A 20,006-nucleotide genomic window follows, 5' to 3' on the forward strand; every position below is an offset into this window, starting at 1 on the left:
ATACTACATTTCTACTTTGCTCAATTGGAAACTTAGAGATTCTTTGGCAAATTAATTTCAGAATTGCTGGGATATGCACCCTCACAACACACAATACTTACTTTTCCAATATTTGTGTTGTCCAAAGCAGCATCAACTTCATCCAGCACAAAGAAAGGGGCAGGTCGGTAGCTGAAACAGACATAAATTATAATTTTTTTAATGCAGTGTTTTCTTAAAAATTACTGGTTCATCTTCTTTGGTGAACATAAAACATATTTCTGTTGTAACATTACAAATTGGTGAAGTAATCTGTGTGCTCCGTTCTCCGAATGGGGTTGTTGTGAAATTAAGTGATGATCGGTTTCTAAATTGACTTTTCAGGATGGAGTGACTGAAAGTACAGGGGATAGAACTTCCTTATACAAGACCTGTTTCATGGAAATAATAAAGAAGAAAATACGTAAACACCAGTTATTTTATAAAGTAATTTTTTCATTAAATTTATTAATGAAAAAAAATGTTTAAACAGATCTGCTACATTAAATATAAAACTGGGAAGGCAGCATCCATTTTTGACAGCTACTGAACCAGAAGTAATGTTTATTTGGGGATAGAGTTGTGGACACAGTAGTTTAACAGTGCAAGGGTTAAGTACTTGTATAATTTTGCATGTGAACCCTGAATGTTGGTAGTGATGCAATATACCCATTGTTCCTTTCGCTTTTATTTTGCAAATACAAAATGATTTCTTGCAGTGATTTTTTCCAATTATTTTTCTTACAATTTCTTAATTGATTACAAGAGGTCGTGTGGTGTCAGCAGCAGCAAACAATTAAACTGAAATATGCATATATTTGCAGAATTTACACTTCAACTGTATATATTTAGTTCAATACAATTCACTTGGAAAGTTTATGCGAGCGATTATTATGCGTCAACTACGCCCACCTAATGATGTCGATGAGAAGCCTCATTTTAATATTCAGGGATAGCTGCCAGTGCTATTTATGCTCCCTATGGATAGCTGCCGCTATTTCAAAGCAACCTTCACCTCTTAAAAGGGACGGTGGACATTTGTATGGTGGACACTGGAGCTGGTATCTAAAATTACACGAAAAAGATGATTACAGCCAGGGGCCCAGGTTTGTGGATGGTGCCATGGAGCAAGTCAACAGCAAGAAGGAGGTCCTCTTCCCAAGTGATGGGCGCCGGTTGCCCAGGCAGATAATGCAGCATCAGTGGAGAGGTGGCTGACCATGTCAATACCAACAGCATTGCTGCCCGGGCCTGACATCTGCTACTACTTAGCCTTGCTACTACAATGCTAATCATTCACATCCTCCCCTCTTTCCATATCCATCAGAAATACCAAGCCAAGCTTCAGTAGACGTTGAGGAGGAGAACCCTCCCAAAATGCACCGTCAGCTATAAACAACATGGTAAACTTTTTAAAAAAAAACTTACCTGAATGTGGAAATGTTCAAAGAACGCAGGTTGCTGCTATCCTGCGCCCCCCCCACCCACCTTCCGACTCCTCACTTATGTGAGGGTTGCTGCAATGCAAGCAGCGGCCAGCTCTTCAATGGCGCCTTGCCTGCGACCTGCCTGTTGCTCTTGGCAGTTCGATGTAAATGAGACCCGAGGCCCAATACTGAGGGGGCCTTGGGCCTCACCATTCAGGCGCAAGGATTGAATCAATCCCCGTGCACCCAAAAATGGGCACTCCCAAATTTCTTGGCCAAAGTAGATTTTTCTCCCCATTTTCTTTAAAAACTTGTTCATTAGTTATAAAAATATTGGAAATATAAAAAATGGCTGCTTGACTGACAGTGAAGAGTCATCGAATCGGGTAATGAAGAGTCCATTTGCTTTCCAATTGATATGGGAAGGCAGCGCACCACAAGGATGGACGTGTTGGGCGACCAATGGCAGGAGTGTGTGGGAGGACAGTTGGAGGTAGGAGGTCATGTGATAAAACCTCCAAGAATATGTCCAAAGTTGGAAACCCTAGACAGCAGGGGAGAAATTTGGAAAAGAAAAAACACCTTGTTATGTATGTATACAAGTCAAACGGTCAACTGCCTGATAATGCAAAGTAATGAAAACAATGCAAATGTTGCTAACTTTTCTTCCTTCTTATTAAAATCATTGACCCAACCACAAATGGATACTAGGTCACATTGCTTTAATTACAAATAAATTGGGAAATTGTCACTCTACCTGTGAATAGCAAAAAGCAACGCCAATGCTGCCACAGACTTTTCTCCTCCTGACAAGTTATCCATAGGCATGAATCGTTTGCCTGGAGCCACACAGTTGTAACCAATACCATCCAAGTAAGGCTCTTCTGCGTTCTCTGGACTGAGGAATGCCTAGGATGTAAAGGATTTTCTTTTTAACAGTTTCCTACAATTAAATGCTTAAAGGAGAATTCTCCTGAATTGAAAGCAAGAACAATGAACATCCAGGTGTCGTTTTATTGAAGTGTCCACAGCCATGTAGGCCACTGATAGCAAAACTCTTGTGATTCACATGACGTGAAACCAGAGCTGAGGACAGATCCTTGGCTTTGAAATTACTCCCATGTACCAATTACTATTTTAAAAAAAATAAAGTCTACTGTAAAGTTCATAGCAATTTTATTCTTCAAGAGGAAAGTGTCATTTTCTGGTGTACATTTGGTATTCAATTAATGGCCTAGGAATTGTTTTTAAAATAACGGTGAGCATAACAGCGCTCACCATTATTAGTGGCGAAATCGAAGAGCAGGTTCCAGTGACCGCACATGCGAAATTAAACGCGGAAATCCAGAACTTGCTCTTCCTGGTTCGCCGGTGATGTGACAGCTTCGCCTTAAAGGGATATTGCCGGCTGCAATCAAGGGAATCATCAGACCAGCACCAACTTGCTCTCCTGCCCAACTGGAAATGAGCTAATCTTGCCACAAAACAGGTACGGTCAGTTTTTTAAGTTTAAACTAAGTTATAATAGCGTGGTAAGTCTTAATGACTGCCAAATAACCTCTCTGGCACAAAAATTAATTCTTAAAAATGTGGAGTCTCATTACTCCTGATTTTAATAGTTTTTGGATGTCTTTTTTAATTAAAATTTAAAAAAAAACTTTTTCCTTCTGTCTCTGATCTCAGTCTTTTAATCTTAACCTCTCTCTTTATTTCGCTTTCTCGATGTCATTTTATAATACCTTATTGGGCACATCCGGGTTTTTAGTTTGCGCGTTTGTGAATGAACTGCACTTCCTGGTTCTCACAGCATGGCTTGCTTCAAGCTGATTGGTTGATGGGCCTTAGAGATTCTTTCACCACTCACACAACCAGGGAAAGAATGATGATTTTTGAAGTTGCAGTTCAAGGAAGTTGCCGCCAAAAAGAACGCAGTAACTTAGTGGGTGAATTTAAATCTAATGAGCAGCGACCACTGCTAGTTCACCACTCGGAGCAATTTACAGGCCATTTTGTTTCAGTAAATGTGGAAAATACAAAGCGTAACTAACATCAGTCTCAATTCTTCTGGCAATATGATTCACTGACTTTTTCCTGGTCTTATTTACCAGTTTTGAAATTTTCCTAGTTTCTTTTGATTATTTCAAATGTTTCATTTTCTTCTCATGTTATATGCTTTCTTTTCTTTTCACTTTTTTCCCACAAGCAGAAAATTCAGCAAAATCAAACAAGGCAATTGTTAGTTGTGATTCTTGCCTGTGGTACTGCATTAGTCAAATATGAACAATGAAGGTTTATGGTTAGATACATATTCTGGATTTTTTCTCAATTACCTTTGTGTCAGGGAGAAACTGCACAGCCTTCCATCTGACAATTAAGTAAGTGAGCAGAGTGCATGAGAGGGCAAATTGAGTGGGTTTGATGGGCTGAATCGCTTTTTTTGTTTTGTGTTCTCTAACCACTCCTTACTTGAATCATAATGTTTTAATCAATTTCAAAATGTAATGGTCTTATATGGAAGTGACTTGCATTTCTACCATTACCATTAAGTGGCTGCAACTAGATAGCATATGTTTTTTTCAAAACAAAGCAGATGATGAAATAGTTCACATTGCAAAGCAGCGCCAACAAAATGCACATGAAATATATGGATTTCTTCCTTTCTAACATGAGCACTATCAGTAGTTCTTTGTGAAAATTAATACAATTCACTGCCCTGGAGATATCTTGAAGTGTCACTTGCTTAAGCAAATGAATACTAATACTCGAGCCAAACATCGAGTAATTTTCCATCTGCTAATGTTAAGTAATGATTGGTATTTGATGTTTAGAAATATGCTCATCCTCAACACCCTGATTTTATTCCATTGTTAACGGCACAAAATTAAAACAAAGTGTTGATCACTGTTTAGATGGAAGCTTCCTGTATTATTTCACAAATATCACGTTGTGTCTCCATATGAATAGCTAGATAATTCTTGGAAAGTGATAGGGAACTAAGGAAACAAGTCAGGTACAATTCTTCTTTTATGCACCAGTTCCCCTGAGGATACCAGTTACACTTTTTTTTTGTTCAAATAGATTTGTATCCTATTTATGTCATCTTTGTGAGCTTCCATCCACCTGGAAGGGCAAGACATTCTCATGATTCTGATTTTAGAGGCAAATGATTTCAACACTGTATTTTCTTTGCTTCATTCCTCCAAAAAGAATATATTATTAAGCAGTTGTCCAGGGACCTGATGTACAGCCCTGATGGGGAGGCAAACACTCTACTTCTTGTGCTAGCAGTTTCAAGCTGCCCCACTTAATACTGTCTTCAAGCTTTTTGTTACAAATGGGTTTTATTTTGTTTACTTGTGGTGAAAATAATTCCGAACCGCCCAAATACAGACTACTTTCATTACAAAATCTACTTTTAAAAAGTCAGAATCCATTTCTGAGATCAAACAGCAGCAGTTATAATTAATATATTTGTTTTGTCATACTCATATGTTTTTCACAAAAATGAAGCTTCTGGCATGACTGCGCCTTTGTCAAAGCTGCTCACAAAAACCTAGATCAGCCACGATCTTTGAATGGCGAAACAGGCTAGAGCAGCTGAATGGCCTACTCCTGTTCCTATTATACAATTGGTGATGAATAAGCCTGAAACATCCTATTGGATTTGAATGTCTAGAACATTAAGGTGGCTAGCACAATGCAAGCTGCTCTATGTAGGTCCTTCCAAAATGCTGACGGCAGATGTCCATCGTACATCCGTCAAAACTCCAAGACATAGGATGACAGTTCTGGAAGGCATTACCTGCTTGTTAGGTATCAGATCACTCATGCACAGGGCTTGGTCCTACCATGACTTAGTTGCAGAAAGGTAAGCAGCCACTGAATGAAGTTTCACGGCTCCAATCACTGTTTAATAGGGTATCATGTGTGTCCATGCTCTGACTCGTTGTGCTGCCCACCATGTTGCTTCTGCAGATCTCCTGGTGGCTGCTAGCCATGTAGCAATGGATCAAATTCACACTCTCCAATTGTACAATGACTATACGGCTTTGGGGTGGAGTGGGAGTAAGCGGGATCTCTCTGGGGTTGAGGCGGCTTCAAGATGACACACCTGCCAATGAATGCTCAGAACCAAATCAACCCTTTGTGGTAAATTCGGTAATCTGATACCTAATCAGGCAGAGCCATAGTACTCCAGGGTACTGTTGATTATTAATCAGCCCACCTGGCTCACTAAGGGAACCGGTAATAGTAGGCCTGCCACTGTGAGCCAGAATCCTGCCCACTCAACTCCAGGTAATCCCATAAGCCAATGCCTTAACAGATATGGTAGTCCAAGGTGGATAAACAGTGGGAAGTTAACCAATGCTGTGTAATGATGAGCTGTGTGGTTTTAGCTGGTTAAGCTCTAGCAGTGCCCCTGAGCAGACCTGGGGGTTTCTAAGCCCTCATTCAGCCAACCTTAACCTAAGCTCTCAGGACTAGGCTAAAAAGGTAATGTTCATACAGGGAGATAATGTACACGTTGTTTTGGGGAAACAAATTCCATGTGACCAGATTTTTCAGTGGGTCTGATGATAGACTTAAACACAATGAAATGTTTAACACATATTTCAGGGACCCAGCTAACCCCTCACCCCAAGATAAAAGAAATCAGCAATAACAGTATACATAGAAAAACCCTCATAAATGAACCAAAGTGAAACAAATAAAAGATTAATTTTTTTTGGATGAATTTGATTTTTCTTTAAAACAAGGATCAGGATACTGAGACTCCATTTCAAGAATACTGCTTACCTGAGCACTGGTATTTTGACACATCATCTTGTAGATCTGATCAATTTTCACTGAGACGTGCTCAAAGCACTGGTTAAACAAATAGTATCTTCTTCTTTTGATGTATTCAAAATCCTGTCTGCAGATTCTAGCTTTCTTTCTGCTTGAATCAAATGCTAGAAAAAGATGATACTCCAGATGAAAAAAAAATCAGACTACAACATATTGGAAAAATTGTGAACTATCTTATGATTTCTGCTACTCTTATTCACAGCTATTTCAATGCTGAAGGAATGCATTATTAAAACTTGTTGACAACGATTGTGCTGCACATGAAACATTGCTAGTTTTGTGAAATTTAACGTGTACGTCGCGGCCTTATTGTACAAACCTGGAAATAGGGCCTTATTGTACAAACCTGGAAATAGGGCCTTATTGTACAAACCTGGAAATAGGGCCTTATTGTACAAACCTGGAAATAGGGCCTTATTGTACAAACCTGGAAATAGGGGTTAAAGGCACTATATAAATTAAAGTTGTCTTAAAGGGGCACTTTCTCTGCCTTGGTTGGGGCTCTGCAATATGCTCAAGTCTGTGTCCACCCCTCATCTCACCGCCCTGCCCCCCCCGCCACAGTGTTTTCAGACCTCAGGATTCCCTTCCCAGCATTACACCTCAGGGCACCATTCCCACTACTATCACATTGCAGGACACCACTCACAGGGGGTTACATTGGATAACCCCCAAAACCGGGCACAGGGGTCACAATGCGTGATTAACCCGCGGCCAGTCGTTGAGATACAGGCAGCATGAAACATTAGTGTTGCCTGGTGATTTACCTGATTGCTGCAGGCAGCCAGGCATACCTACGGTGTTCAGTGGCTGCTCATTAGCACAGCCCTGATATCGCAAGTGGCTAGCACCACTTAACGGCAGTTTGCACCTCTTATTTGCAAAATAAAAGATACAGGTCCGCACGGAGTCTGAACAGAGATCAGACATCGCACATGTAAAACACAGATGCTGGTCCCGTCCCTATGTTTACAAACTGTTGAATTAATTTAAAACATTGAATAAAAGGTTGCCCACTACTAAATCCCACATCCTCCAATCTGCATGCCAGACTTCACCAATCTGCCGATCTGAGTTTGTACCAGGCCTGTGAGACAGCATGCACCAAGGTTCTCTGATGATGCACTAGAGGCCTTGGTGCAAGAGGTGGACAGAAGTAGGGACATCCTATATCCGCAGTCGGGGGGGGCAAGAGGCCCTCTAGACATATGCTCCCAAGGCAGTGGAAGGCAGTAGGGGGTCAAGTCAATGCTAGGCACATAGCACCACAAACATGGATGCAGTGCAGGGAGAAGTTCAATGCTTTGACATGAATGGTCAAGGTGAGTGAGGTCAACTGATGATTTGGATGAGAATTTAGGAGGCATGGTTAGTAAGTTTGCAGATGACACCAAGATTGGTGGCATTGTGGACAGTGAAGAAGGTTATCTAGGATTGCAACGGGATCTTGATAAATTGGGCCAGTGGGCCGATGAATGGCAGATGGAGTTTAATTTAGATAAATGTGAGGTGATGCATTTTGGTAGATCGAATCGGGCCAGGACCTACTCCGTTAATGGTAGGGCGTTGGGGAGAGTTATAGAACAAAGAGATCTAGGAGTACAGATTCATAGCTCCTTGAAAGTGGAGTCACAGGTGGATAGGGTGGTGAAGAAGGCATTCAGCATGCTTGGTTTCATTGGTCAGAACATTGAATGCAGGAGTTGGGATGTCTTGTTGAAGTTGTACAGGGCATTGGTGAGGCCACACTTGGAGTACTGTGTACAGTTCTGGTCACCCTATTATAGAAAGGATATTATTAAACTAGAAAGAGTGCAGAAAAGATTTACTAGGATGCTACCGGGACTTGATGGTTTGACTTACAGGGAGAGGTTAGACAGACTGGGACTTTATTCCCTGGAGAGTAGGAGGTTAAGGGGTGATCTTATAGAAGTCTATAAAATAATGAGGGGCATCGATAAGGTCGATAGTCAAAATCTTTTCCCAAAGGTAGGGGAGTCTATAACGAGGGGGCACAGATTTAAGGTGAGAGGGGAGAGATACAAAAGGATCCAGAGGGGCAATTTTTTCACTCAAAGGGTGGTGAGTGTCTGGAACGAGCTGCCAGAGGCAGTAGTAGAGGCGGGTACAATTTTGTCTTTTAAAAAGCATTTGGACAGTTACATGGGGAAGATGGGTATCGAGGGATATGGGCCAAGTGCAGGCAATTGGGACTAGCTTAGTGGTATAAACTGGGCGACATGGACATGTTGGGCCGAAGGGCCTGTTTCCATGTTGTAACTTCTATGATTCTATGGCATCTCCTACCAAATGCACCACTAGCCGCATCCACTGCTCCACACACTACACCCACCAACCAACAAACTCTTTCAATCAGTACTCAACTCTTCCAATCAGATGATTCCTCTCACCCTCACAAATTACCACTGTTGCAAGCCACACACCCACAACTCACAGGTCACACACACTGGCAGCTATTCAACCATGATAGCCACATCATCCAAACATCTTGCAGGACACTCAATGATACATATCCCGCTTTCTTGCAGAAGGTAGTGCATTAATAGGAGGCAGCAAGTGGCAGTGGCTCCACGGAACATGAACCTGCCGTCCTCTCTCAGGGTGACAGCATTCCTGTCCCACCCCTGCCACTCTGCCAGTGCCTTTGCTGTTGCCTGTCAGCTAGCCAGCCCATTCCCCGTAGAGTGTTGAAACTTTATTATAGGAACACAGGAACAGGAGTAGGCCATTTAGTCCTTCAAGCCTGTTCTGCCATTCAGTGAGATCATGGCTGATCTGTGACCTAACTCCATTTACCCGCTTTAGCCCAATATCCCTTAATTCCTTTGGTTAACAAAAATCTATCAATCTCAGATTTAAAATTAACAATTGAGCTAGCATCAACTGCCGTTTGTGGAAGAGCGTTCCAAACTTCTACCACCCCTTGCGTTTAGAAGCGTTTCCTAACTTCACTCCTGCAAGCCCTGGATCTAATTTTTAGGCTATGTCCTCTAGTCCTAGTATTTAAGTGTAGGAGACCTCCAAAAACATCAGCAGCCAGAAGCAATAATCCAGCAACTAACTTGTAACTCCTGCATGATCCCTTTAAATAGCACTTTTGTTTAGGCAGGGGGGTGGGGACCTCCATGTTGTTTAAGACCTGTTCAGCTATGCGAGGTTAAGATAGTGCGTTGGCTGGAGCATTGAGTTCCAAAATCTCATTTGTCCTTTAAATCAGCATTGCAGACTGATCTACCTTTACCAATATGGTGCCTGGCGCAAGTCATGCTATAAGTGCGCACATGCATTCCGGACGCTATTTTGAGTCCTTTGGAGTCCGCATAGCGCCTACACAACAGGCGCTATGTGGCCCAATTTAGGGCCTCCACTGTTCTCCCACACCTAGAGCTCCTATCCAGTGCTTTGACATCCCAAGAACCCCTTACAATGCTTCTAGATTCCAATTCTACTTAACCAAACCACCTCAACTAAACACCAGGAACTGCCCTTTCACAAATTTACTTTTTTCACAGAAAAATGTGGAATCATGGAATACTGAAAACACCAGGAAAAATCCCAGAACATATGTAATAAAAATGCAATTTCATATATTCAATCACTGTATATCATTGGCCCGGTTATAAAATGTGTCCTCCATGTCCACATGTGAATATGGTAAAATTTAAACTATGTTGAAAAAAAAATTTAACAATCCTATTCTCAACAAAAGTATCAGCTCACTGCACCAGTCTCTGAACTTACCATTCACTGACTCTTGAAACTTATCCCACACATTTTGCAGCTTTTCAACAGCTCTCAAATTTGGTGCAGCTGTTCTGTGTAAACTCTTCTCCTTCTCTTCCAGTAGCATGTTCAGTCTATTTTTCTGTATCTCAATTTCCTTAAGGGATGTGAGGCCCTGGAGAAAAGTCATGAAAATGTATGTAGCATTGCTTAATAGTATAATTCTTGCCATACAGCCGACATCCAATCACAAGGATCATATAGCAATTGGGAGTGTTGAAAAACCTTTAATTAGTATAAGATATTTATCATGAATTGTTGATTCTAAGTATTAGTTCTAATGTTGAGGATACCCTGATAGATTTGGCTTGACTTTCAGGCAGGTGCAGTTCTCCCTGCAGACTGAGAGGGCTGCAGCAAAGATCAAGTTCTTCTGTCCACTTGTGGGTCTCTTCTGAGGATCTATGAATGGCAAGCAATGCAGTGGGTTTGCTAGGTATGTCCTAATCTCCATTCTCACTCATGGACTTTGCTGGATGGCCAGGCCACAGACACTTGGATCTGGGTTCACCAGCAGGAGTGTACGAACTTTGGGAGGCCATGTTCCTACTCTCATTTCGGAAACTGAAAGCACCTGAAGTATACATGAAGCTCTTGTCTGCCCAACAAAACATGGAGATGTGACTTTTCTGGGTCACAGGAATGTTCGGCTAGTACCTTGACAGGCAGCATTTAAAACTGGTGGGAGGAGGTGGGGGAACATATTCATCCTATTGACTTTGCCCACTAGGAGAGACATGGGCAGGTTATTCCATCTAACTAGGTCAAAGCAAACGCAGATTGGGAAGAGAGAAGTGCCTTTTGCACAGGGTGTCGAGTTACAGGCCCGGATATTTACAGGGAGGGAGTGTGGGCTTGTTTGCGGCTGGAAAGCCCGGAAATGCCAGCAATGTGGAGGTCCTGCCGAATTTAATGGCAGAACCTTATTATCGTTATTTTTACATAGTTTCCCAACTGGCAACCAACCAGATTGACAGGCTGGCCGGTGGAAAAGCCTGTGGTATAAGGCTGCAGCTGGGGACCCTTGGGGACGGTCCCCAGCAATCGGAAAAAATCGGGGCATGGTGGAGAAGGGGCTCGGAACGCAGCAGGGAATGAAAGATCGGGGCGTAGGCAGATCACGGGTGGGGAGGGGGTGGTCGGAAGATCATGGTGGGGGGGCAGGGAGAGTCTCATCACAGGGGAGTCAGCTGATTGCGACACATTTGATTGGGGGGCTGGGAGGAAGGAATCCTGCTCCTCCTGGCCCATAAGCAGTCCTGGAAAAGCACTTACTTGCTGGAGCTGGCTGTTCCTGCCTCCTTTTAATTGCTGGGTTTCCCTAGCCCTAGAAAACCTGTCCGCAGCAGTTAAATTCAAATAGCTCCCAAAATCTGAGAAATGCAACTTCATTAACATATTATAATCATGGACTTGCCTCTCCAGAGCAGGTTACCCGGATTCCCCCAGACCCGCCACGGTTAAACCGGAAGTAGGTCCGTTCACAGCGGGTTGGGGTCGGGTTTCACATTACCGATTTAACCCCCCCCCACCCTGGCTGTCATTGGCGGGGGGGGGGGTTTAAAATTACTCCTATGTACACCAATGTTACATCTAAAGTTGAACCTTGACCATGCAAAGGGATGGGATTCCCATATTTGTGTGGGGATGTTCTGTGTAGGGAACATGCCCTTTTTTTAAAAAAAGAGTTGTGTTTGTAACAGGACAGTTACCCAAATTCTCTGATGCTTTGAAAGATGCTGAGGAGCGAAGCGGTTCGGTTGGTTACATATAGAAGTATGCTGTCAGCTTAGTGATATTTTATGTTCCATTCCTCCTGCCCTCACTCTAGAGATATCTGGGTTTGTTCTGATGCATGTCGTCAGGAGTTCTATAGTCAGTTCTATAGTAGGGAAGGGGTGGGGTCTTTGGCTCTCGGCAATTTAAAAGGGGAACTGAGCAATTTAGCAGAGGAACTGAGCCCAGAGAGGAAGGACAGGAAATGTGGATCACCAAGGAAGGCAGGGCTGATGTGCTACTGTCAGGGAATGGCGGTGATCTGCTCGAGTGAGCTTGACAGTAATTGGGACGTAGTTTGAGCTGGCTATTGGCCCTATGTCACACCATGTGACTCAAATTAGGTGGGATTGCTTCAGGATGTAGTCTAGTCTGGAGTATGTCTTGTGTGGGTTCAAGTAGAAGGTGAATTCCTTCTCTGAGGTGTAGGGTCCATCAATAGCCCAGGTCCTTGCACTGCCTGGGATGACATTCTTCCAAACACACCAGAGAACAAATTTTCTGTTCTTTTTCTTCTTCAGGTAATATTTACACTAACACCTCAATCCCTCGCTAGGACTGTCTGCGGGCCAGCCCTTTCCTCGAACAGCGGCCGAACCAACCTCATCAATCACTTCCCACCTCCGCCTGGCTGAATGTATTGTCAAATTGAATAACTTTTCCTTGAATTCCACTCACCATCCAGATACAAGATGTCACTACAGGAACCTGCATTGTTATGCTTGTCTTTTTGTGGGACCTTTTGTTCTAGTCCAACTCAGGTCTTCTTTTTCGCTACATTGATGACTGTGTCAGTGCTGCTTCCAGTGACATCTATTACAAGCCCACCGACTCCCACAACTATCTGGATTATACTTCTCACCCCACCCCCTTTCTCCACCACCGTCGCATCTGCTCTGATGATGCCAACTTCCACAACAGTTTCCAAAATGTTGTCCTTTTTCTTCAGCCAAGGATTCCAGTTCGCAGTGATAGATAGGACCCTCAAACAAGTTTGTCCCATTTCCCATGCTTCTGCCTTGACTCCTCCACTCCCTCAGAGCAGTCATAGGTTCCCCCCTTGTCCTCACTTTCCACCCTACCAGCATCCGTATTCAACAGATCATATTTTGCCATTTCTACCACCTCCACACATGTAAATTGCTTCTCAGTCGGAAGGAGTGTTTGGAAATTGGTGTGGGAGGAGGTGAATAGGCAGGTGTTGCATCTCTTGTGCTTGCATGGGAAGATACCAGGGGAAGGAGAGCACTGGTAAGGATGGTGGTAGAGTGAACCAGGCTGTTAGAGGGAACAGCCCCTTCGGAAAGCAGAGGGGAGGGAAAGATGTAATTGGTGGTGGAGGTGGCAGAAATGGTGAAAGATGATCCGTCGAATGAAGTAAAAATTATATTTGGTTGAACTTGTGTGAAGTCTTGAATCAGCTATATACTCTCCTAGCTCAGGCATAGTAGGTTACCTGCTCCTAAGCTTCCATCAACACTGCTCTGCAACAGTTACTGGACATAATGTGAAAGTGGGATGAAAATGACTTGATCTGAATTTTCTGTGCCTGTGGGAAGAGGCTGGCTTCCATTCAATTTTCCCAAAGCAATGCAACTGAAATCACGAACGCGGGAGATAAGGGAACTATACCCACACCACAACAATCTTTGGCCCCACCTGTAGTTGTCCAAAGTTTTTCCCAAAAATCGGCCAAATCCATTTATGTAATTTCATGAACAGTTCAAAATTTGACCATCTACAATGTGTGATATTTCCAAAACGTCCAAACTAATTTAGTATGACACTGAAGAATACCCTAAAGGAATATTGTCCTTTGTTCCCTTGGTGAGAGTACATCCACCCCTCAATTTGTGACACAGCCATTTTGAATTTTCTTTTCACTCATTAAGGTGAGGCCAATGTCAACATCAAGCACTCCTAGATTAGATATAGCATAACTAGACGTGGAGCAAAACTCCTTCCTACTCACTGTGCTTCAACCTTAACACTTATTTCAGGAAAGCACCCCTACTATCAACGTGGCATATTACTGTTTCTCACACCACTTAGAATCACAGAATGGTTGCAGCACAGAAGGAGGCCATTTGGCCCATTAAGTCTGTGCCAGCTCTTTGTAAGAGCAATCCAGTTAGTTCCATTCCCCTGCTCTTTCCCCATAGCCCTGCAAATTTTTTCCCTTCAAGCATTTATCCAATTCCTTTTTGAAAGACATAATTGAATCAGCTTTCACAACCCTTTCAAGCAGCGCATTCCAAATCATAACTACTCACTGCGTAAAAAAGGTTTTCCTCATGTTGCCTTTGGTTCTTTTGGTTAATTCTGTGTCCTCTGGTTCTTCCACCAATGGGAACAGTTTCTCTTTATTTACTTTATCTCCAACTTTTCCCTCAACTAAATATTGGGAAGACTGAAGCCATTGTCTTTGGTCCCTGCCGCAAACTCTGTTCCCGAGTCACCAACTCCATCCCTCACCCTGGCCACTGTCTGAGGCTGAACCAGGCCGCTTGCAACCTTGGCGTCCTATTTGACCCTGAGATGAGCTTCCGACCACATATCCGCTCCATCGCCAAGACTGCCTACTTCCACCTCCATAACATGCTCATGTCTCAGCTCATCTGCTGCTGAAACCCTCATCCATGCCTTTGTTGTCTCCAGACTGGACTATTCCAATGCTCTCCTGGCTGGCCTCCCATCTTCCACCCTCCATAAACTTGAGCTCATCCAAAACTCTGCTGCCCGTATCCTAACTCACACCAAGTCCCGTTCTCCCATCACCCCTGTGCTCGCTGACCTACATTGGCTCCCGGTCCCGGAACACCTTGATTTTAAAATTCTCATCCTTATTTTCAAATCCCTCCATTGCCTCGCCCCTCCCCATCTCTGACCTCCTCCAGCCCCAGAACCCTCCGAGATCTTTGCGCACCTCCAATTCTTGCCGCTTGCGCATCTCCGATTTTAATCGCTCCACCACTGGCAGCCGTGCCTTCAGCTGCCTAGGCCCTAAGTTCTGGAATTCCCTCCCTAAACCCCTCTCTCCTCCTTTAAGAGGATACTTAAAACCCAGCTCTTTGACCAAGCTTTTGGTCACCTGTCCTAATACCTCCTTATGTGGCTCAGCGTCAAATTTTGTTTGATAACGCACCTGCAAAGCGCCTTGGGATGTATTACCACGTTAAAGGCACAATATAAATGCAAGTTGATGATGTTGTTGTATCCAAATCCTTCATGATTTTGAACACTTCTATCAAATCTCCTCTTAACCTTCTCTGCTCTAAGGAGAACAACCCCAGCTTCTCCAGTCTATCCACGTAACTGAAGTCCCTCATCCCTGGAACCATTCTAGTAAATCTTTTCTGCACACTCTCTAAGGCCTTCACATTCTTCCTAAAATGCGATGCCCAGAATTGGACACAATACTCCTGCTGTGGCCGAACCAGTGTTTTATAAAGGTTCAATGTAACTTCCTTGCTTTTGTATTCTATGCTTCTATTTATAAAGCCTAGGATCTCGTAAGCTTTTTTAAAACCGCTTTTTCAACCTGTCCTGCTACCGTCAAAAGTTTGTGCACATATACCCGCAGGTCTCCCTGTTTCTGCACCCCCTTTAGAATTGTACCATTTAGTTTATATTGCCTCTCCTCATACTGCCAAAATTTATCACTTCGCACTTTGCATTAAATTTCATCTGCCATGTGTCCACCCATTCCACCAACCCGACTATGTCCTCTTGAAGTCTATCACTGACGATCCGGATTCTTTCCCCTCAGTCTGGTTCAGTAATAACTGAAGTCGAATACATTTTAAAGTTCAACACATCTTTAATAGCAGGGTTCTTAGTCTGCAGCATTGATTTGGACTCCTGATAGAGTCCCTCTATGCTGGCAGAGCAAGAACAACAACATACAGAAGTCCACACGTTTTTATACAAATCAATAGGGTTGGAACATACTTAACGAGGGTCAACACCAATCATAAGCCGGGCACAGGTTGCCATGCGAGGTTACATTATTTCCGACCAATCATAAATCGTCCATGTGCTGATCATGCTGCTGTTAGACATCAAAGGGGATAACTTCCTCACTTTCCAACTTAGAATGTTCTTCCCTGTTCCTTCTGTTCCTTATCTCCCAACCTGGAATGTCTTTCAACTTTGGCTAAGCTCATTACCTATATTGATCTGCCATAAACATGGAGACATTCAGACCAGTCCTTGACTCACATCAAAGCCTCTACATTGCTAAGACCATGCAACCCTGCTGACTACGCAAACATATGGCCCAGCAGGAGGGCCAGGCCACTTGTATCAATCTCAGTTACTAACTAATTAACCCTTTCTAACCATTTTGCATTCTGCTTCTTTGCCACGTAGGCATTTTAATATTTTACTAAAAACTGACCACGTAGGGATTCTCATCACTATCCTCCTCACTGTTTACTACACTTCCAAGTTTTGTGTCATCTGCAAATTTGGAAATTGTGCCCTGTCCAAGTCCAAGTCATTAATATATTTAGTCTGTTTGAGTAATGTTGCCAAATTAGGAACAATTTTTGCTCTAAGATCAGGATTGAGTCTGTCCTCCTACAGCTAGCAGACAAAGGAGACTTTAGGTCGTAACTGTCTAGGCTAGATTTGAACCCAGGTTCCAGAAGCAGTTCTCCATTTGAATTTTTAGTTTACTTGAACGGTGGGAAGACAAAAAAGTGTATAAACTGAATGGGCCAATCATATGACCAGCATATTAATATTATAAATAGCTATCCATTGAATTTCTTACAAAAGAATTATCAGTATGGTAACTATGGAACAAAGGGAGCATATCTTATTAGTAGTTCTCAGCTGAATAATGAATGCAGGATTAGTCTACTTTAAATATAAAATGTAGTATAAATGATTACAATTGTCCAGTTGTAAACAATTTTACAACACCAAGTTATAGTCCAACAAATTTATTTTAAATTTCACAAGCTTTCGGAGGCTTCCTCCTTCCTCAGGTGAATGTTGTGGAACATTTTCCACAACATTCACCTGAGGAAGGAGGAAGCCTCCGAAAGCTTGTGAAATTTAAAATAAATTTGTTGGACTATAACTTGGTGTTGTAAAATTGTTTACAATTGTCAACCCCAGTCCATCACCGGCATCTCCACATCATTACAATTGTCCAGGTCAGCCATGTCATAATAAACGTATCCACTCATGCTTGTGATAACTCAGTCATAACTTTGTCCCTTATGAGTTATTCAGTCAGCCTCACTCGTGAAAATATTTTTATCACTCACCTGCTCGGAGTGAAAATTCTGTATAATAAATGCAGGATGTTTATAGGACAAGATTTAAAATAGTTGGATGGTGAAATTCCTTACTTTGAGATCTGTTGGTAAACTGCTGTAGTCTATTTCAAAAGCTGCTTCCAGTTCAAAGACATCTGTTGTGGCTTGCGTGCTTTCAACTTCCGTTCCAACCTGTAATAAAAATTTGATTTACTTCCTAAACATTATTGACGTCTCTGGAAAGAAACAGTTCTCTCAATTTTTTGCCTATCTTGCAGCACTTGTTATTAATAGCATATCAGCAGCTTTTAAAAAAAAATAACCCTGATAAAGAAGCCATTATCAATGTGCGCTGTAAGAAACTACTCAACATTGTTTCTGTGTACTTTCCATAATTGGCCTATATAGAGTATGATGTACATCTTCAAGGGAAAACCTTCCATTGTAGTAAACACAAAATGGGTGTGTCAAATTATGGGATTTTGATCAATTTTTCTTCACTGAAAGGATTTTGGGATGGAGTTATGTTTTGTGCTTTTGAACAAAGTGAATTCACACAGGCTTGTTTTTTTTTAAAACCAGACTGCAGACATTGTACTTTGGGATGTTAGCAGGTTGCAAAAGATGCTAAATAAACACAAGTTCTTTCTTTATGTATGGAAGATGGACAGATCAGTCTGTGGAATCTCACAGGTCAAAGTGTATTCCAAACAAATGTAGTAAGTGTCAATTGTCTCACTCCAGTCTCATTAGCCAGGATGGCTCCAATCATTTTGTAAACAACAGGAGATGTTTTCTTTAAAGTCACACCATGAGATGTAAACAATTTTACAACACCAAGTTATAGTCCAGCAATTTTATTTTAAATTCACAAGCTTTCGGAGGCTTCCTCCTTCGTCAGGTGAACGATGTGAAAAATCTGACGAAGGAGGAAGCCTCCAAAAGCTTGTGAATTTAAAATAAAATTGCTGGACTATAACTTGGTGTTGTAAAATTGTTTACAATTGTCAACCCCAGTCCATCACCGGCATCTCCACATCATGACACCATAAGATGGGGGAGGAGAAGTAGCTGGTTTTATTGATGGGCCTACTATGAAATCACTTTGGCGGGGAAGTCGGTGACACAACCCTCCCTCTGGCTGGGAGCACAGAGAGGACAAAGGGGCAATTGGGTTTTAAACAAGAGACTGTAAGGTGGAGCTTTGGGCCTGGATTTGGAAGCTAAAATGTAGGTCAGTTTCTGCAGTTAGAAATTTTCACGATTATAAGAGAAAAGGACAAAGTTGATCCAGTCATCATGTTCACTATGATGGAGTTTAAATACCAGGGGTCATGAGCTAATAAGATAGTCTGGACTAACAGAGGAAAGCAGCTGGAATTATTTTTCATCCAAATGGCAATAGACTTGTGGAATAAATTACCAAGGAAGGTCATTAAAGCAAAACAGTATAAATACATTCAAGAGACAACTAGGAGCATTCTAGAGCAATAAGGGACTTGGACATGGTCAAAGGGAAGGTAGATGGGATTGATCTATGAAAAAGGCATAGGTTTGTTAAACCTAGTGGTTTTTCTTGTTTCTAAACATTCCTTTGTTCTATCAGATTCATTTAAAAGGTTTCATAAAAAAAATACTGTGTAAATCACAGTGGCCTCACACTTTTGGTAATGGCTAAAGTGGTAATTTCAGCTGCCCATAACATAATGTAGAAACATACAAGGAGGAAGGATCATTCAGTTATAATGGGAAGAATCTCAGCCCCCAGTGACAGGCCTACCCATGTATGTTCCATTAGTGAGCCAAGGTGGCTGGTCAAACATCAAAAATGCATTGGGTACTTAATTTCTAAAATAAGAACAGAAAATGCTGGAAACACTCAGCAGGTCAGGCAGCGTCAGTTGGATAAAGAAACAGAGTTAACGTTTCAGGTCCATGATCTTTCATCAGAACTAGAAGGCTTAATTTGCGAGTGTGCCACAGAAGATTGCCTTGGTTCCAAAACTCTGAAGAGCTCCCATTTGCCCCTTCCAAGGAGGATAATTACTAGTTGGTCATTAGACAATTGACATGTGCAGGGTGTGGTAGCTGAGTGATTATGTGAGGGACCTTGAGTTCAACTACCACCATGGCAAGATATGAAACTAATTCACTAAGAAAGCTGGCCTAGACTCTGTCCAACATTACATAGTTGACTATTAATGCCCTCTGAAGTGGCCTAGGAACTGACTCAGTTATTCATACAATTGCTTCAAAGAGCACCACCTTCTCAAGGCAACAATGGGTAATAATGTGGCTTTACCATCATCACCCACCTCCTAAGTACAAATAAAAAAAGTTTGAGATGTTGCTAAGTGGACACCAGGGTGAACAGTACAAAATACGATAAAATGTTGTGTATTGCCACAATCCTTCTGACCACACCATGGACTCGTACCATATCCCAATGGACAGCTCCATGCGTACAGTTTCAGCAACATCTGCTTGACTCTGCAAACCAATCTGGTTGACATTGAACAGTGGATATATGTGTACGTTTTCTAACACTTAGCTCCAGGTAATGGCTTCCAACAGTTGCTTGTCAGAAGGTTCAGAGTTTCCTCATTAGTTATGCAATGGTCATCTGCCTTCAGCACGCTGGATGGATCCACATGGTAAAACTTGTGACATATCTGCCACTAGGTCTAGCGCTACTCAGCAGGCTTACTAATACCAACTGCTTAATCAAGTTCCTCATGTGATGGGCATTGACAAAGATGTGCCAGCTGTGAGCTTTACTCCCCCTGAAGGTACTCAGTGACAAGTAGGCCAGAGCTCTCACTCCCTGCAACTATTTGGCTCTCCAGCTGGAATTCACATCTAG

The 20,006-nt window shown here is 42.4% G+C and overlaps 1 protein-coding gene across 1 annotated transcript in view; it reads right to left on the bottom strand.

Annotated features, from left to right (window-relative positions):
- Window positions 1-20,006, bottom strand: part of LOC137334463 (structural maintenance of chromosomes protein 1B-like) — a 99,420-nt gene that overhangs the window by 18,402 nt on the left and 61,012 nt on the right. Inside the window, exons 19-23 of the mRNA XM_067999143.1 lie at window positions 17,237-17,335; window positions 10,056-10,212; window positions 6,243-6,397; window positions 2,203-2,354; window positions 102-171 (exon numbers count right to left, since the gene is read on the bottom strand). Of these exons, the coding sequence (XP_067855244.1) occupies window positions 102-171; window positions 2,203-2,354; window positions 6,243-6,397; window positions 10,056-10,212; window positions 17,237-17,335 (633 nt within the window). The remainder of the gene's footprint in view (window positions 1-101; window positions 172-2,202; window positions 2,355-6,242; window positions 6,398-10,055; window positions 10,213-17,236; window positions 17,336-20,006) is intronic.

The sequence above is a fragment of the Heptranchias perlo genome, chromosome 18 (genome assembly GCF_035084215.1).
Source record: "Heptranchias perlo isolate sHepPer1 chromosome 18, sHepPer1.hap1, whole genome shotgun sequence".
NCBI classification, from domain to species: domain Eukaryota; kingdom Metazoa; phylum Chordata; class Chondrichthyes; order Hexanchiformes; family Hexanchidae; genus Heptranchias; species Heptranchias perlo.